At 40.5% G+C, this 19,528-nt stretch overlaps 1 protein-coding gene across 3 annotated transcripts in view; it reads left to right on the top strand.

Annotated features, from left to right (window-relative positions):
* The window catches only part of NBAS (NBAS subunit of NRZ tethering complex), a 317,777-nt gene that overhangs the window by 206,380 nt on the left and 91,869 nt on the right, over window positions 1-19,528 (top strand). For all 3 annotated transcript variants that reach the window (XR_013349722.1, XM_077844073.1, XM_077844072.1), the window contains exons 41-42: window positions 11,198-11,427; window positions 15,383-15,493. Coding sequence is in view for 2 of the 3 variants with exons in the window: in XM_077844073.1 (XP_077700199.1) it covers window positions 11,198-11,427; window positions 15,383-15,493 (341 nt within the window). In the remaining variant the exon portion in view is untranslated. The remainder of the gene's footprint in view (window positions 1-11,197; window positions 11,428-15,382; window positions 15,494-19,528) is intronic.

Consider the following 19,528-nt stretch of genomic DNA (forward strand, 5'->3'; position numbering starts at 1 on the left):
GTGAATGAAAGTTCTAACTCCCTCAGCCATCCAAAACGTATCTAAGTACATGAGAACATTCCATTTATGGAAAAAATCTGTGGCTTTCACTCATCAGTTTTTCTTTACAAAGAGTAAGGATAGCAGGAGTTGGGGGGTACCCTTTGCAATATAGGCTAATCTCGCAAGGACAATACGATCATTAGATGTGTATTGTCCTTTGGCATAATCATATTGTGATGACATTTGGCTATGAAAGGAATGTTTTCTTTTTAGCCAGTTAATATTTAAGGTATTACTTTATTTTAGGGATCCTGAATTTATTTATTTTTGTTTGTTTTTGATAGCTAGTGCTGCTTCATACAGTTACTTTATTCCATGCTCTAGTAATTTCCCTAGAAATATCTCAGGTATGTTTTTATGTGAAATAAGTAATTGACCTGTGCTGTAAATTGAGGGAAAGAAGTGATTATTTAGGTGGAAAGATGGCGGGTTTCTTTCTGGAACAGCATACTTGCTTTCTTACATTTAATCGGATGGCTGGCAAAGAATGTTCACAGCATGTTTGCTGGAGTCTGCTTCTAAATACCCTTTCATTAGTGCTGTGTATGTTCACAAGTAACAAATAATTTACTCCAAAACTCCAAATATATTGAAACACAGTGAAGCTTTACTTCGACCAAGGGCTTTGTGATGTGTTGTAAACACAAGTTTGTCGTGTCCTCAGAATGTACTTGACTGAGATTTCTAAGTGGGCACCATGGGAATGGGATACAGATGCTCAAGTGGGATCTCCCCCTTTTGTTCCCACTATATGTAGTCTCTGTTAAGATCACACTGTGTGCCTAGCACTGTGCTCCATTTTCCATGAGTTCAAAGGATTGAAAGGCCAGTCATCTGGGCACCTCATCATGTGTGCCAGGGACTCTGACCAAGCGTTAAGATGAAAAGATGGATGTGGCTGCCCGAACCCACCACTTAACCATAAATGAATAGAGGCCAGTTACGACATGGGGGTTAGAGGGGCTGCCTGAAAGAGCAATGCTGACCCACGCAGCACAGACCACACGTCGTCCACCCTTCAAGGGCCAAAGAGGTTGCTGCAGAGCCACACTGTAGCCTCATTTTCTGTTTCATTTCGTTAAAACCTTAATTAAAGTAGACCACATGAAGGAAGATTTTAGTGCAATACATATTGTTCCTGTTTTCCTGATAGTAAATTATTTTGTACCAAAAGTTACAAATCTCAAATCATGTACTGTTTGTGAGAGAGGTAAGTTAGGAGAAAAACCATTAAATTCCATCCCTACTTTTAAACCTGGAAGTCCATTTCCTTCTTCAGATGCTGCAGTCACTCCATAAGGAACCCTACTTAAAATTTCCACAATCGCACCATGGGAAGAAACAAAGTAGAACTCCGAACGCTAAGGATTAGAAGCAAAAGTACTTCCATCTTGGTTTCTTCTGTGTTCTTTTCACTCAGTAGCAGTGTGAGCATTTTATTTCCAGGTCCTATATTTTGTATGTCAAGTGCCTCATGTGAAGGACCTAGAGCTTAGCATTGCAGTGAGAAGAATAGTAAGACTTGATTCCTGCCCCCATTTTACCCTTCACTCCAATTTCTCTTTCTTCCTTCCAGCTTGTGTCACCCCGCTGTCACTGCCCTTCAACTCCTGATCTTGTTTCTGTGACTACTTTCCTATCAAACTATCCTTTCCTTTGAAGATGTCCCTGGGAGCTCTCTTGTCTTGTCCCAGCCCTGCCTCCAATCCTTGGTGGTTAGACCATGCACCTGCCCTGCAGCATGATTCCTAACACCTGCTCCCATTCTGCTTTGGGGCCCTGTAGCATAAGGCAGCTGCTGTTCATGGTCATTGCTCAGGAAGCATCATTAGATCCTAGTGGGAAAGGAGCCAGTGAAGTCGGTGTGGCCCAGTGCTGATGCCTTAGAATGGGATTTCTGACCTCTCAGCTGCTCCAGACAGAAACAGGTGTGCCCTCCAGGAGCCAGTTCATTCTCCAAGGACTTCTCAGCCACTCTTTGGGAAGTGTTTTTGGTTGGTTGGTAGTCTGAAAGGTGAGCTGCAGAGTCGGAAGGTATCTGTGATTTCTTTTTAATATCAAGATATGAAGACATTCTGAAATTCTTCCAGAGAGATGTGTTAATAGGGAGATAATAGATGTGTGAATACCTCTCCACTTGTCTTCTCCTCTCTGCCTCTGATTCTCAAGTTAATTCAGTCTCCATGGTTCATCACCTGGACCACTGTTATAGCCTCGTGAACACCACCCTATCTTCATTTTTGTTAGTTTTATATCTTTTCCCAAACATTTGTCAGAGTGGTCTTTCTGAAATGGAGGCCTGGTCATCCGGCCTTATCCCTCACATCCCTCAGTGATGTCCTATTGTCTCCCAGGGTCTGCATGTCCCCCAGGGTCTGGCCTCCGCCTGTTTTTCCCACTTAATCTTCCTTTGTTCCTGCCATCCCAAGCCACTGACATTTCTCAAATGCCCAGTGTATTCTCTTTCCTTGTCTTTGAACCTGCGTTTTTGCCTATAATGTTTACTCCCAGCATTTCTTTGCTTAGCTCCTGGGTTCAGGTGTTTCTTCACCTAGGCAGGGTTCCTGCCACCTGCAGCTCTTCTGCAGTGCTCCTAAGCTGTGTTCAGTGCTCTTCCATGGGCATTTGTACTGCCCCCTGCTTGCCTCAGTCATAGCACTTAAACACTCTATAGCTTTGAATTTACATACTCTTCATCTCACTAGATAATGAGCTATTTGAGGCCAGTGGCTGTGTTATATTGATAGATTTTTCCCAGTGTAGAACCTGGATAATAAAAGGGAGTAAGTAAGTGTTCTTCAGGTAGATTGTTGAAAATTAATGAGTAATCCTTTAGCACATGGGAAATGATTGAATTGTATATGTGTGTATATACATTTGCTCAAGTATTTATCAGATGATTACTTTATGCCAGGCAATGTTCTAGATCCTGGGGAAGCATGAGTGAACAAAGTACAGAAAAACCCTTGCCTTTTCTGTACTTACGTTGCATTGAGGAAAAGACCTCATAAGCAAAATAAGTAAATAAAATTTACACTCTATTAGATGGTGATTAGAGCTATGAAGACAAAAAGCAAAGAAGAAGAGTAAGAAGTGTGTGTGTGTAGAGTACAATTTTTAAACGGGTTCAGGAAAGACCTCAAATTGAGAAAGTGACTTTTGAGTAAAGACTAAAAGGTAAGTGCAGCACAATGAAGATAGGGGGAAGAGCATTCCACAGAGAGGGAACAGTAGTAACAAAGGTATCAAAGCATCACTCTGCCCTTCATGTATACTGTGGTACCTTTTCACAATGTATGAGATAGTATTGAGATTTTACTATATAAAACTCAGAACGTTGAAGAGTTGCCTGACTCCAGATGAAAAGCATAGAATTGCAATCTGTGACCAAACTTCCTTATGACGAGTAAGATTTCCTCTGTCTGGCTAGGAAGTGTCAAAAGGAGTGTGTGTGTAGTTGAGGTTGGGTGGGGGTGGGTAATAGCAAGGGTCAGCCTAGGGGCTTGCATATAGAAGTTGTCCATGGACAGTAGAAAGATCAAACTAACCCTGAAAAGGCATGGGCTCTCTTAAAGTACCTCTCATATTTATTCTTCCACTTGATCCTTTGAACAACCCCATTTCGCAGAAGATAAGACTCGGGGAAATCCAGTTGCTCTGGTAGGAAGTGACATTCTATCACTTAGAGCTTCTGATTTCAGGCTTTACCTGCATTTTGCTTGGACCTGAGTGGTTTCTTGAATGCAGGTCTAATGAGTCATTCCCAGCAGGATGTTCCACTGTGGCTGATTTTCACATAAAATCTAAGCTCCTTTATTTGATGGGCAAAACCCTCAGTGAACTGACTGGTTCTTTCTTGCCCCACCAGCCATGATCCTGACACTAGCTCTTTTGAAGTGTATGTTTTAGCCTTTCCAGAATTTATATTTCTCTGAATTTAGCATCCTTTTTCACACCTCTGTGCCTAGTTGTAATTTCCCCACTTGAGGTGACTCCTTCCCACTCTGAACAGGTAAATCTGAGCTCAAAAGAGCCTCCTGAGCAGACATGGGCCTCTTCTGGGTTTCACTGCCCCCCCCCCGCCCCCCCAACCACTCCCAGGGTGTCCCAGGTGTGGACACCCTGGGAGTGGTTCTTTGTGGGATTGTAAATGAGGCACAGCTGTCCACTCTCCATGGGGTGATCTTATTTGAGGGCAGGGGCCCCATCTCTCTCTGAATCCCCAGGACCTCTCCCACTGGAGTGACTCAGTGGCTGTTTGTTGGCCTCTGAATAACTTGAGGAATCATTTCAACTGCTCTGGGTCGGGACAGCCTTCAGACTTGAGTTTTGTGCATTCCACCTCGCTTAGATTTGAAGGGCTCAGAGATGGGCACAGTAGCTGGATGATGTAAGTACATAGGAGTTGTCCACTGACCACCTAATGGCTCATCATATAAGGCTTTTCATCTTCCTTTGCATAAAACAGCACTACTGAATTTGGAATTAAATATAACAAACTCCCGATGAATCATTGTAGAAATTGAAATAAAAGTGGTTTCAATTTGTTGCCTACACATAATAGCACTCAGTGTAGCTAGCTTTCACTCAGTTGTCACTTCACCTTGCTTCTATTTTCAGCCCTCACTTTCTCTCCTTCCACCCCCTGTAGTTCTGAGCCGTGGGAGGATAACTTAGGTAGATTACTAGGTTTGAATAAAAGTACGGAGAGAGTTTGTGGGGTTATTTCTGACAAAAGGCCTGTTGGGAAGCACCATCCTGAGCCAGCCAGCCAGTGCGGGCTCCTGGAGCTTTCCTGGATTATTTTTGGAGCAGCCCACCTTTCCTCAACTTTTCTTTTTAGTGACATAGGATAGTGATTGACAGACGATCAGGCAGAGAGAGTATTCTCTCCTTGTATTTGTCCCGATTGACTTGTTTTTATATTTAAGGAATAATAAATACATGGCCACAAAACTCAAGTGATGAAAATACAGCAAAAAGTCAGTGTTTTCTTTTTGTTTCCTTCTAGAAATAGTTTATGAATATACATATTTATATATTTAAATAAGCTTTTTTGTGCAAATGTGAATATACACATTGTTACATACCCTGATTTTGTTTTCATTTATACCTTACCTTTATTATTATTGTAAATGCATCTTGAAGTGTGATCTTTTCTAGCATTCTTTTTAAAAAGTTTCAGAAGATAAAATCAGTTGAAAATGGAAACATGTCCTTTAGTTTTTATATGCTGGAGAAGCAAACCCAGCAGGGGATGAAATTCAAAACTTTATGGTAGACTATTTCTAAAATGTGGTTTTTTTTTTAAGCTACTAATTGAAAATACTAAGTAGAAAATTATCTCAAGCAAATAACAACCCTAGAGGGGAAATACACCACCTGTTTAAAACTTCCCAACCAACATTACCAAGAAATGGAGACTATTAAACCGGAATGGATTTATTACCTCTACTAGTAAGCAGTAGATTAAGTCTTCAAGCATTCCATAGTCATGAATATTTAGGCATATTTTTTTTTATAGAGACTTGACCATATTCTTTAAAGAAATCATATTTTATTTAGCCCCTGAAGAACTGCATTGCCAAATTTTGGGAAAAACTTAGAATAATTTAATTTTCCACGCTTCCTGTTTTAAATTTTTGATGCCTTTTTATGTTATTAGTTTTTGCAGCCTGTGATGTTTTGCAATATCACTTTGAATACTGAATATGGGAGATTTTGAGGCTACCTATAAAGTCCTTCAAAAGCTTCTTAGAAGCCAAAAGTTTTCATACCCATGGATTATGTCATTAAACTTCGTTTGGAAAACAGCAAGAACTTTGAATATACTCTACACACACAAAAACAGTGGTATCAGATATGAGTTTGGATGTAGAACATTGATGGAACCCTGTCAGCAGCATAGGAAGAAAAGGACCTGATGTAGACAGTGAAGTAGGTGAGAGGCAAGGAGTTAACCTCACTTCCTCACTACCAGACCACAGCCAAGGCTGAGTGGAGTGCAGATTGGCATCTCTGATTCAGGAACTGTGGTCTCATTGTGCGCATCACTGGGTTGGTACAAGAGTCAAATGATATTCATGGTCAGATGCTTAGATGCTTGAATGCCATACACTTCGGGGGCTGAATGAATGAATGAAATGAAGTGTTGGGGCAAGTAGGGGACTCTTTGGAATATTTTGAGAGAAATTGTGGTGAGGGGAAGAACTGTTATTAAAACTCAAATATTGGGATGGCTAGGTGGCTCAGCAGTTGACCACCTGCCTTGGGCCCAGGGCATGATCCTGGAGTCCTGGGATCAAGTCCCACATCGGGCTCCCTGCGTGGAGCCTGCTTCTCCCTCTGCTTGTGTCTCTGCTTCTTTCTCTCTGTGTATCTCATGAATAAATAAATAAAATCTTTAAAAGAAAATAAAACTCATATATTGGAAGTAGTCATGATGAGTAAAGTTCCTTGAGGAAGAGATAGAGGTAGTAATGATAATGGCCAGAGGATACCTTGTATAGAGTGCTACAACTTACAACATGCTAATCTAGCATGCTAGCCTCATTTAATCTTTATGAGGACTCTCTAAAGAAAAAATTGCTTCAATTTTAATAATGGAAAACCTGAAACTAAGGGGACATGAACAGTAATCAGGGTTATTTGATGCCAGTTCCTGTGTGGTTTTTTTTTTTTTTTTTTTTTTTTACCTATTACTGATTTTTTTGTTTCTTAGAAGCCTTTGGGGGTTGTCCCTTTTCATTAGCATTATGTTTTACACAATAAATCAAAATTTTGAAAGCCTTTTTTTGTACATTTAACAAATATTTGATAATCCATAAACTTGGTGACACTTAGAAACCTACCATCAAAGAATTAATGGCATGTTCCCTAGTCACCACCTTATTAGGACAGAATTTTAAAACAAGGTATATTTATGTCAAGGAGTTGAACAAAAAATGATATTCTAAACTCTCTCTGTTGTCATTAGAGAAGAAAAAAAATGAAAGGCTTGCAGATACAGCTTGAATCAGTTATTTAGTTGGACACCTACCATTGTGTGTCCTCAGTGGTCCTTTGTATTTACACTTATGTATATATGAATAAATGGGATGAGAGGGAGAGTGTACGGGGTGTGTAAAAAAAACCAATCTGGATATAATGAGAGCATTAAATTCATCAGTGAAAGTTGATTGTTTGTAAAAGGACTTAAATGCTGAGTCTTAGTTACATTTGGTGGGAACTGTGTATACACTGGTCTCATCAAGATCCTTATGATTTTAAGAGCTACCCCTCCCTGTAGACCAAATATAAAAAGATGGTTTTGTGGGGAGGCATTATGCTTGCGAGTCACATGCCACCCTGCTACTTATACCAGAGGCCTCAGTCAAGTTTCTCACCTCCTTATGCATCTGTAAAACAGACGGTAGTAGTAAAGTCTGGTCCCACAGAATTATTAATATTAAATGAGATTCAGTTCATGTATGTTTAGCAGTATGCCTGTCTCCATACCGAAGACTGAAATATTAGGTATTTGTTCTTAAATATTTCTTTTTTTTTCTTAGTAAAATGAACACATTTGATGTATAAAGAATATGAAATAAAAAAGAGGGGCTAGATAATTTCTACTCAGTAAAGGAAAAGAGATTAAAATTGTTTAAACTGTGTAGAAATATATTGGCTTTAATTTATTGCTCTAAAATAGTACTTTAAACAATTTTAAACAAAGATTTGCTCTGAATATTTAGTGGAGGCATATGCATACATGAGAAAAGATGTGAACTTCCCAATTCCACACCTGGAGGAATTTCCAAGGTTTTATTTAATTTTCATGATTGAATTCCTATACGTTCATAGGATTTTACTCTTAGCAAGGTGATCATCTGGTAATGTTCTTATGTTTTACATCTGAAGAAACTGAGCCCCTGAGGAGTCCAGAGAGAGGATCCCTCTCTCTTGATTCCCTCTGTGGAGTTCCCATCACTCTTGTTTTGTGCTTATATTCAGAAGCCTTCTGTGAGTTGTTTATGTGTATATCTTTGTTGCTGCTTTTTGATTCCTTGAGCCTAAGCTCTGGGTCTAATTTGCTTTCTTAGAATGATGGAGAAGATGGTACTTTAAAATACTTTATTTGTGTCTCATAACAAACCATGAAGAGGGTATGCTTATGGACTCCCATGGGTGAAGAAACAGATATGAAACATCTTGCCCCAAATTGCATCCCTATTGACTAGGGGATGTACTCCTGACTTAAAAGCCACTACTACTATCACTATACTTCCCTCTTACCCTATCCCTGGTTTGTGCATGAGAGTCTACTGTGCTCTGGAAAAGACAAATTCATGAACTATATGTGGTCTCTGCCATAATTTAATAAGCTCTAATTTAATATTTATAAGAAAAAGCAATGTAAAGTAAGTTGTATAGTGGAGGTACAATGAAAGTGTATGCCTTTGAGTAAATCTCATAATCTCTTTCATTTTCAGACTACCTGCTTCATGCCAGGCCTTGATTTGGTATTTTTTATGTGTTGTCTCTTCAGCTTCACACAATCATGCGGGCTACATTTTACTGCCATTTCGTAGATGACACGATTGAGTTTGTACCTGTTAAGAAACTTGCACAAGATCGTCCAGCTAGTGCCTTCTGTGTGTCCATGCTGATTTTACTATGTCCTGTCATTTTCCTTCATTGGCAAATATATGAAAATGAAGGTTGTATGTGAAACTGGAAACTTTTCTGTGGGAAAAAGAAAAGCTCACATAAATGTTAGTAATAATTATGCCCTTTATTGCTTTGTGCTACCATTTTAGAGCTCTGCCCTCTACTGGGTCTTGGGATTTTTTCTGTAAATTGTATTAGAATACAAAGAGAATAGAAATGAGGAGGCTTTATACAGTTGAGGTCAAGTGAAGAGTATGTAGGCCACTCTCCCCAATCTTGAGATGCAGAAAACAAATGGCTGAAAACTGAATACGGAGAAAACCTGTGGGAAACCCTTGAGAGAATGGAGGTGGTGGGCTCCTTGAGCAGGGCTGGGAAGCCCCTGGTGGGGAGGGACTTGGAGTCCCACCGGGAGATAGGCTGCATGGTTCTCGCCTCTCCTTCTAGGTGCACTGGGCAACTGTAGACAGAAGGCTTTGGTCTGAAACCACAGAATCAGAGTGACTGGAAAAAAGCTGTCCTTGTTGTGGTAGACCTGTGTATGCTGGTGGAGTGCAGAACTGGGGCACAAGGTGCTCTGTGAAAGGACAGCTGCTGAAGAGCTATCCTGGCACCCTGAAACCCTTGTTCTCTCTACTACTAGGCAGAAATGTGCTAACCAGTTGAAGTGAAGAAACTGGCACTATGGTGCCCACCCAGGAGGCAGAGCAGGTGGAGATGGGCTGACTGTCCCTGGAGCAACGTCCCCGTACCCTATGTCTTCAGGGCTGGCTGAGCCCATGGCGTGTGATTCAGGGTGCTGCCTGAGGGTTCAGTCAATAAGCAGAAAGGGGGTTGGGTTGAATGTCAGTCGTAGAGGCGGCACTGAGAGCTGAGGCGTGGGATCCCCTTTGCCTAAATCTGTTGCCAGAAATACCATCCATATGTGGCCAATTCCCAAATCCCTTCTAATTGCTGTTAGATTTGCTTTTTTCATGCCATCTTCCTGTCAGGTCTTAGCTACATAGGCCTTAGCACATACTATACCCTTTCCTGGGATTTGTCTGCCTGGTTCTTGCTTGTGTCTTTACTGCTGATAACTGAGTAGTTAGTCTAGACATTAACTCTTCCAAGAAGACTTTCTGGATACTTGCCCACATCCACTCGACTGTATTCCCACAGCACCCCGTGCTTCCTTGTATCACATCATTTAACAATGTTTGTCTCTCCCGATAGACTAGCATTCTGGGAGGAAAGGGTCCTATCTTCTTAGTACATCACCTGGCACAAAATAGGTGCACAAAAAATTACTTGTTGAATGAATGAAAGATGGTCTTGTTAGCTTCCTTTGGAAAGGTAGCTTTCAGTCCCAGGTCTTTTGACTTGAGGCACTCTTAATCTGTGGTTTTTGCAATAGGACTGAGTATATGCATAGAGGTAGGGAAAAAAACATTGACTTTTTCCTTAAATCCACCTACTGGAACCCACGAAGATTCTTTAATTGGGTTTTATCGGGACTCCCAGATTGTTCCCCTAATAGGATCAAGAGAGAAATGTCAGGCTAGGTTTGGTAATATAGACTCGACGTTGACAAATCTCCCCTGTAGCTCAGAATAATGGCTCACACATTAGAAATGCTGACAGCTTACTATAATTAGGTGTGTTTCTGAGAACCTAAGGTAGATTCTGGAGTTTTTTTTTTTTTCCTAATTTGCTTATATTGAAATATAAACCATGTCTTCCTAGGAATTGAGAGTGATTGAATTACTGTTGTTCAAGTATCAGGCTCCCTGTTAAATATTCCAAAATCATTGCTGTGCAGGTATTGCTTCATTGACACCCAGACCAACTTTAATGTAAATAAATGTGGCCAGTTAATCACTTAATTTTTCTTTCCTGTCAACTGTTGGATTCTGGGTTTTGTTCTATTTGAATAATTTTATTGTTGTTAGAGAAGCTTTTAAGAATTATAGAACAACATCCCATTGAGCCCCAAATTGAGCAGAGTAAAAATTGGTTGGGTGCTCTTTTATGCAACTGGAAGTGTTTTATGAATTTAGGAACAGGGATGGGTTTTTTCCTAACTTATCCCTGGAGAAAACAGTCTTCTACTTAGCTGTCTGCTCATGTTTAGTGGCATTGTTTGAACTCTGCTTTGTTATTGAGAACAGTTAGATGGTCCAAAGAAAATTTATATGGGGGAAATCATGACAAAAATTACTCCCAGGGTAAATTATTATGAATGATCGGGTAATTGAACCAGTCTAACATAGGATGATGGTAGCTGAAAAAGTAAGTGTATATTATTTTTTTAACTGATTGAAGATTTTTAAGGAAGAAGAAGAATAGGAGTCCAGAAACCACCTTTCAGACTCAATTCTGTGTCTTGTCTTTGTGATCTGCATTGATTTTAGGGTAGTTGTGAGGCTTGATTTAACTGCAACAAGGGAAGAGTCAAACAGGTGCCTGGTAGACATGGTCTTCTTGTTACTTTGTTTTGTTTTTGTTGTTGCAATTTTTGTTACAGGCTGATCCCAATGAGCTAATCAAGGTGGTCACCAGACATGTGAGTAGATATGGACAGGAAGCCTGGCCAGAGGACCTTGCTTCATTGACCAAGCAGTTGCAGTTCTACAATGAACGTCTCCTGGACTTCACGCAAGCTCACGTCCTTCAGAGCCTTCGCAAGGGTGTGGATGTGCAGCGCTTTACCACAGATGACCAGTACAAAAGGGAGACTATCCTTGGTTTAGCAGAGTAAGGGATGCCTTTGTTTCATAAAGGGATGGATTTCAAATGTAAAAAAGGGGTGCCTGGGTGGATCAGTTGGTTAAGTGTCTGACTCGACTTCGGCTCAGGTCATAATCTCAGAGTCATGAGATGGAGCCCTGCTTGGGGCTCTGCGCTTAGCAGGGAGTCAGCTTGAAATTCTCTCCTGCTCCCTCTGCACATCAGCATCCCTCCTTTCTCTCTCTCTCTCTCTCTCAAAAAAAAGTAAAAACAGGTTGAATTATCAGAGCTATTAATCACAATCTTTTGAAGATTTACATCCATGGTTGCTATAAATAGGGCTTTACCTACTTCTTCCTGTTGTATAAGGAATGTGTGGTTGTTGCCAATTGAATCAGGAGGCACAGGCAGTGTTTTGGGCCCACAGATTTAAATGGTAAGGGTGGGTATTATTTAAAAAAATAAAAAAATTTCCCATGATTTGGATAAAGCCCAAGATCAAAATTCTTACCATGTTAGTGGTACTAGGGTATGATCTGGGGTGAAAAATGTGAAGCTTATTATTAAAATTCAAAACCAAGATTGCCTGTTATTCCTGGAAATCTCACTTTTCAAACTACACAACAGTTTAATTTCTTCAGTGTGTTGAAAATTAGATGTTGTTGGACTTAATACCAGAGGAAGGACCTAGTGTCTAGGTTCATGGTTCCTTTCTCGGTTGTCACTTTCTAGAGAAGGGAAACTACCCAGCTCTACTAGTTTCCCTTGTTGGAAGCCAGTGGGAGCTTCCACATTTCCCTTTGTCTCTTACCTCTTTCAAGAGAAGAGCAAGCCCTAGTGTGAGATAGCAGTACAGTGCAAGGCCCAGTGAGAAGTGTTTCTTTGTAGGTATGGGATGCCCCTTGGTTTTAATACTGGTCTCCAGTTTTTAGTTTAGGTCAAATGAGACTTACATGTCAGAAGGTGGGAAAGTGTGTTCACCCACAATGGTTATTAAGTAGAGTTCTTTCGTTTTTAACACCACAACTTGTGGTGTACTTACCATGCACTGTAAACTATTTTATAAATATCTTTTAATCTTCAAAGATAACCCTATGACATAAAATGGTATCCCCATTTTTATAGTTGAAGAACAGGAGACTTTAGAATGTCAAATAACTGGCCCAAGTTTACCTGGGTGGTAAGATTATCACTGGGACGTTGACTGTGACCTCTCACATAACAAGGCCATCACACCTTTGTAGCACCTGTGGCCACCCCTGTACTGCCTGGTTGTGTGCTCAGGGAAGCACTGGCATGCAGTTCAGTTGACGTTTCCACAGCCTTTGAAACGAAGGCTAAATTGTGCCTATCTTTAATGCTTATTCTTCCCTCTTGGTACCTTACTTTAAAATAACAAAGATAGCCCTGCTTATGGAAGTGATATATGCTGTTTTTCATTATTATTATTTAAATCTTTAAGAAGTAGCAAAGTAGCCTTGGCACTGGCTATCTGTAATACTTTATATTAGCCCGAGCTTCTTTCCTACCAGAAATTCCCCCAAATTCTCTTTTAGAGTAAGGCAGGGACTACAGAGATCGAAGAAAAGCTAGAACAGTCTGTTACAGGATTTAGTTAATTAAGAACTATGGAATGGTTTTTTTCTTCCCCACTCTGCTCCTGGAGGTTCATAATTTCATAGAGTCATTTAATGTCTTATTTGAAAGTGACCAAAGAAGTCACTTAATCCAACCTCCTCACTTTTGGGAGAGGAATCTGAGAATCAGAGAGCTTTAAAGAGTTGTTTATGGTCACACAGCCAGGACACGAGCCTCAACTTCCCATTGCCGAGTCCAGTGGGCTTTTCTTCCAGGCATTTGGTAATCCTTGGTGGCATGCTTATGGTTTCTTAGAAGAAGGTCATTATGTAGAATAAAGGTTACAAGGTAAGGCATGTCTTAACATCATCTATTTCATTTTGCTACAGTTATTGTCTTTTATTTTCTTTCCCAAGGATCCAGCTAATGGTGTGCTATTTGAAGTATGTCCTAGAGGACAAAGACCTGCTTTTGACAAACATAATAGAATCTTGTCCACAGTTTGTTACTTAGAAAAACATACAACAGCCTTTGAACAGCTTGTTTATCTTTTTTATTTTATTTATTTATTTATTTATTTTGAACAGCTTGTTTAAAATGTGTGAGTGTCCATGGCATTTCTGAGCTAGCAGTTCTGATTCAGAGATGGGAGTTCAACATCTTACATACAAGTCAGTGAAGCACCTGCTTCCTGCTGTTCTGCAACTCTACCTTCAGTTGTACACAACACGACCATTCTTCATTTTCATACAAATTGTGTGTCCATTTTAATGGCATTTATATTCTTTAAGTGTGGTATGCCTATCCTTTATTATCTGTGTATCTTACATGATAGGTTGTCAGTGGTTAAGGTTACCTTTGAAGAGGGCACAACATAATTTGTTTTCTTCCCACCTTTATTAGGTGATAACGATATCCCTACCTCATGAGTACATTCCTGTTGTCAGGCAATGTGTCATACTCCCCTAATAGAAAGGATGAATTGCTAATGATTGCTATCATCAGGGATTTCTCATTCCATCATGAGGAGGTGTACATACTCAATAAATACTTCAAGAAATTTTTAATTGACAATGACCTAGTAATTCTTGCAATGACAGTCTTATTCCAGCCCTGGACCTCTTTTTTATAGTCCATGAGCAAAGTTTGGGTTTTACATTTTTAAAGACTTGTGGAAAAACAAGAATAAAAAAATAGTAAGAATAAAAAAATAGTAAAAGGAATCTGCTACACACTGTATGGCAGTGAAGCCTGAAAGATATACCAACTTGCTGTTTACAGAAAATGTTTGCCAACTGCTGCCTAATCAAACATATAAGTAAATGTCCTGGTTTTCTTGGCTAGTCTCAGCCAAGAGATATGTAGTCTCAGCAGTATGACTTCATAAGAACAGATTTCATTTCTGTGCCTGTGGTTTTGTCCACCAGTCCTCCAACCAAGGCTTTGTTCTGCTTTGGGATCTGGAGGTTCTGTAATAGTCTTTCTAGAAGGCCTTAATGTGGGCACTCTGGCCCAGAATTCTTTACATTACTAGAGGGCCTCAAGTGTGGTGGCCCCATCCCCTGGTTTAAATCTTCCAGTAGCTCTCCATTGCCTAAAGGATAAGATGTAGGCCCCTGCCCTCTGCCTTCTCTCCCAGAAGTCTTGCTGTGTATTCTTTCTTGAAACTGCCTCACCTCTGGTTTGTTTATTCGTCCTCCAGACTTCAGCTCAGATCGGTCACTTGCTCATCTCTGCTGTCAGTGTTTGAAGTCCTCTCTGGTAGTACTCCCTGTGTCATATTTAATTATTGGTTCACATCTCACATCCTTCACTAGGCTGTGAGTTCCTCAAGATATATCTTGTTTGTCTCTATGTCCTAAGCAGCTAGCACAATGCCTGGCACAGTCGAGAAAACATGAACATTTGTTGAGTGACTAACTACACTTTCTCAGGGCAGGAATGTTTCCTTTGCACTGTTTTTTGACTGTAGGCTCTGGTGTCTAGACCAGAAATTTTTCGATCTCTTCCTTTTGGACTGGATGACATGGGGGAGAGCCGTCCCATGCATTGTAGGATGTTCGACAGCATCCCTGTCCTCTACACACTAGATGCCAGTAGCACTCTCCTCCTCCTCTTCCACCGTGATAAACAGACACTGTGAGATGTCCCCTGGGGGACAGAATCCTCCTTGATTGAGAACCACTGGTCTAGACCCCTCCTTGGTCAGTGTATTCTAGTAAAAAAGGAGCATTATAATTCCTTGGAAGTCCTTTCCCTGAATTACTGTGAAATGTCTTATTAAGGACTGTGCTGACTACACCCCTCACAGCTGGAGGAGAGTCCTAATGAACATTTTCTTTGCTGATTAAGGTAATGTGTTTCTCTTCTCTCCCTCCCCCGTGGCTGATGGACATTCTCAAAGAACACTTGAGGAAAGTGTCTACAGCATTGCTCTGGCTCTGGCGCAGCGTTACAGTGTCTCCCATTGGGAAGTTCTTATGACCCATTTGGAGTTCCTGTTCACTGACAGTGGGTAAGCACACGATTTATATGTACATTGATTTCCACGTCTGCCTTTTCAGACTCTGTTCTAGGAGGATCTTGAAATCGTAAAGCATAATTTCATCTTTGCTTTTGAGCTATGGTAGACCAATATCTGCACATTGTCTTTATACATTTCTGATATATGTTTCAGTATTCCAGCAATAGTTCATTACATGTTGTCTTTCAATAATAACAGTCCTGAGTTAATTTTTCCTACATTTATTCAGAAGTTTTTTTTATTGAGAATCTGCTGTGTATGAGGAACAGGGTTAGATACTTGGGTGACAGTAGTGAGCAAAGACAGACATCCCAGCTGTCTTGAAACCTGTGGTCTACTGTGGGAAACAGATTATAATGGAATAATGACGGACAGATGTGAAATTAAAACTGTGACAAGTATCATGTAAGAGAGCCCAAAGAGAGGGTTTGGCATAGTTAGGGAAGACTTTCCTGAAGAAATAATGCTTGAGCTGAGATCTAAAGATTACATCAAAATTATGTACACTACAATGAGAAGGAAACCATTTTCTAGGGAGACAAAACAGTTAAGTGCTGAAGTCCTTGACAGGAAGCAACATGGGGCATGTGAGAGCCTAACAGATGGACAGTGTGGCTGAGGTCCAGAGAGTCAGGAGAGCACAGTGTGAGATGGGACCATGGAGAAGCCCAGAAGCCAGGCCATGGGCAAGACTACAGGCCTATCACTCCAGTTATAGGAAATTTTGTAGAAGAGAGGGAGGTGATATGATCAGGTCTGCATGTTGATAAGATCAGTTTGGCTCCCGTGTTGGGAAAAGATTTTAGGGAGACCAGTGCAGGCATATAGAGACAGGTTAGGGAGCCATTAGAGTAATGGAGTGGCAGGGCTGCCAGCAAGAGGGATGGAAGGGAGCAGCAGAGAGGTAGGATGGAGGGAATGGGTATCTTTGTGCTAGCGAAGCCATGGGAGGGAAGCGTTTAAGGAAGGGGAGGGAGTATCCAGTGGAGCCAAACCCTGCGCATCAGTCAAGAAATGCGTATAATTCAGCATTTTTTTTTTCTTTTTTTTTTTTAAGTTTAAAGACACGGTTTTTTTTTTTTTTTTTTTTTTAAGATTTATTTATTTATTCATGAGAGACAGAGAGAGAGAGAGAGAGAGGCAGACACAGGCAGAGGGAGAAGCAGACCCCATGCAGGGAACCTGATGTGGGACTTGATCTCAGGACTCCAAGATCACGCCCTGGGCCAAAGGCAGGCACTAAACCGCTGAGCCACCCAGTTGTCCCTAATTCAGCATTTTTAATTTTTATTAAATCTTTAAAATGTTAGCATCTACATTTTTAAGGATTTACAGAATTGCTTCATGGAGATAGTGTTATGTGTGATAAATACTGCACCGACTTCACCATTTTTGAAACACGGTAATATGTTCAAATAAATGTTTCTTATGAATATTGGCATTTAAAGAATATCTTGGCATTTTATTAAATATCTTTTTCTTTTCATTGAATGTTACATAAAAGGCTGTCATATCTGCACAAGTGTAGGATGCTCCATTGGTCTCTGAATATATTATAAATTATCAGGCAATCTAGTAATGTGCAAGACTGTTCACAGCATATCATTATACCTGATAGCAGTGTGATTATGCAGGCGCACAGCAATTACAAAAGCAGGAAATCATTACCTCCTGGCGTCATTACCTGTGAGTGACAAAACAGCTAATATTGATTTAGAAGTGGTGTTTAGTGCTCTCGTTCTTTACTTAAAAGGTAGTTTGCCTTACTATTTAATCAAAGTCGGTATCATAGATATTTGAAACCAGCCTTGTTAATATAGTAGAAATGGCCCAAAATTTACTCATTGAATCAATGCATTGATTCAAGGGAAGGTGACAGATCAGAGTTATAAGAAAAATAATATTTTTTTCCTTAGGATTTTATTTTCCTATCCCTTTAAAAAGTCATGTTCCCTGCAAAGTTGATTTCCATAGATTTTACATTCTCTTTCCTGTTGGTTGAATTTGGGGATATTCCCTGCCTCAGCACATGTGCAAGTAGATGCATGCCGATGGCCTCGGGTGAGGCAGTGTTACACAATAGAGCAGAAACCTTCAAATCAGGATAGTGACATCGAATCCTAACCATCTCTCTTTAGCTATATATTGCTATGCAAGATAATTCAATTCTCTGAAACTCATTTTCCTTAACTTTAAGGTGTGATAAAAATTAAATGACTTCATGATAAAGTAGCAAGCCTGTGTTCCTTTCACACGATCAGTGCTTCATTAATGGCAGTTATTCTTGCCATTTCACTTCTGTAAGAAGGAGATAATCGTCATAAACACCTGTGCTTGAATTCTGGTCTCCTTTGCTCCTTTTTTTTTTCCCCTCAGTTTTTTTTCTTAGGAGTTTTGAACGTCAGTGATGGCTTTGAGTCATGTGTGCCTGGCATCCCTTCCAGCAGGCAGACTGGCTGGCTCAGCCTCTTGTTCTTCTGGGGCTTGTTCAGCTCCCCACGCTCAGGGCTGATCCACCATTCATTTAAGCCTTAGTAGCCAGCGTCGCTTCTGGGCTGTTCTGGGCGCTTTGGTGGATCTTTCAGGCATCATTAACTACTAGTGTGCATGTGGATTAGCATGAGGACATGGGTTTTAGAGTCAGGCCACACTTCAAGATCCAGATCTGCTGCCCATAACCCCACCTGCGTAGCCATGAGCAAGTCTCTTAATCATCTGGAATCACTTTTTTTTCAGTTATCCAACCATTATCCTTACCTTGTAAGGTTGTAAAGATTATAGACAATAATCTGCGGGAGACATATAGCCAGAGGGCTCTGTATTACCATTGCATTATTCCTGTTATTTATCTTGTCAATTTTGCTGACTCCATGAATATCTTTAAGTTTTGGACACAGGTCATTTTTGAAATACCAGATGCGGCTTCTAGTTGATTGAATACTACAACATTTGTTCATTCATTACATATTACTATTTTTATAATGTCTTCCTATTCTAAGCTTAGGTTTAAGTGCTGGGTAAAACATATCATTACCCTCACAGAGTTTATAATAGGGGAGAACTCTCCGGCGCGCGTGCGCGCGCGCGCACACACACACACACACACACACACACACACACTCTCACACTGAAAAATATCCAGAACATAAATTGCTAGTCATGGTAAGTATCATAAAGGAAATGTACAAAGAGCAGATAGCAGTCTAGGCAGAGGGTTCTAGGGTAGGAAAGGTCTTGGTATTTTTGAATAGCTACAGGAAGATCACTGTGGTCAGAGCATATGGCACCTGTGGGCATAGGAGAATGAGACAGGGACCAGAACTACTTTTGACTGTCCTCTTTAATGACACCCTCCATTTTCCCCTCTCTTAATTAAACAACAGATCTAAAGGCCATGCATCCTGCACTTCTAATTCACTCTGATAGCCAGCCACCTTTTAGTCACCCAGGTGATCACCCAAGAGATTTTGCTTGGGTGTCTGAGATAATGATACCATCTTCTTCTCTGTCAGGTGGTTTTGTACTATTTCCTTTAGACCTGTGGCAAGGGTCTCTGATGGCAGGGAATCTGACCATGCATTGCTGTTGTCCACAATCAGTTTCATATTCTCTGGTAGGGTTCTTTTGGTACAAGAGGTACCTTTCCCAGGTACAAGGGGAGGGAACATAGCTGTGGGAACATGAATACACTCTAAGGTGTCTGCCTTTTTATGAATTGGAACAGAAGATACACAGGACCTGTGCCCCAGGGTTGCTGCTGCTGAGAGTGTGGCTTTTATCCAGAGTGCCACATTGTAAGATGCCAACTTCTGGCCTCCTCTGCTGTCTCTTCCTCCCTGAAGCAAGCCTGGCATTAGTTGAGGAGATAGTGTGAGAATAGTTAGTATGGAGTGGGGAATTAAGGTAGCTCAGCTTATTAAAAATAGGTCATAATGTTGAAAATTAAGATAAAATAAAAACTAAGGTCCAGGAAAAATCCATATTACGGTAGGAAGGTTGAATATAGATATATATTCAGGTCATTAT

The sequence above is a fragment of the Canis aureus genome, chromosome 12, assembly GCF_053574225.1.
Source record: "Canis aureus isolate CA01 chromosome 12, VMU_Caureus_v.1.0, whole genome shotgun sequence".
Taxonomy (NCBI): domain Eukaryota; kingdom Metazoa; phylum Chordata; class Mammalia; order Carnivora; family Canidae; genus Canis; species Canis aureus.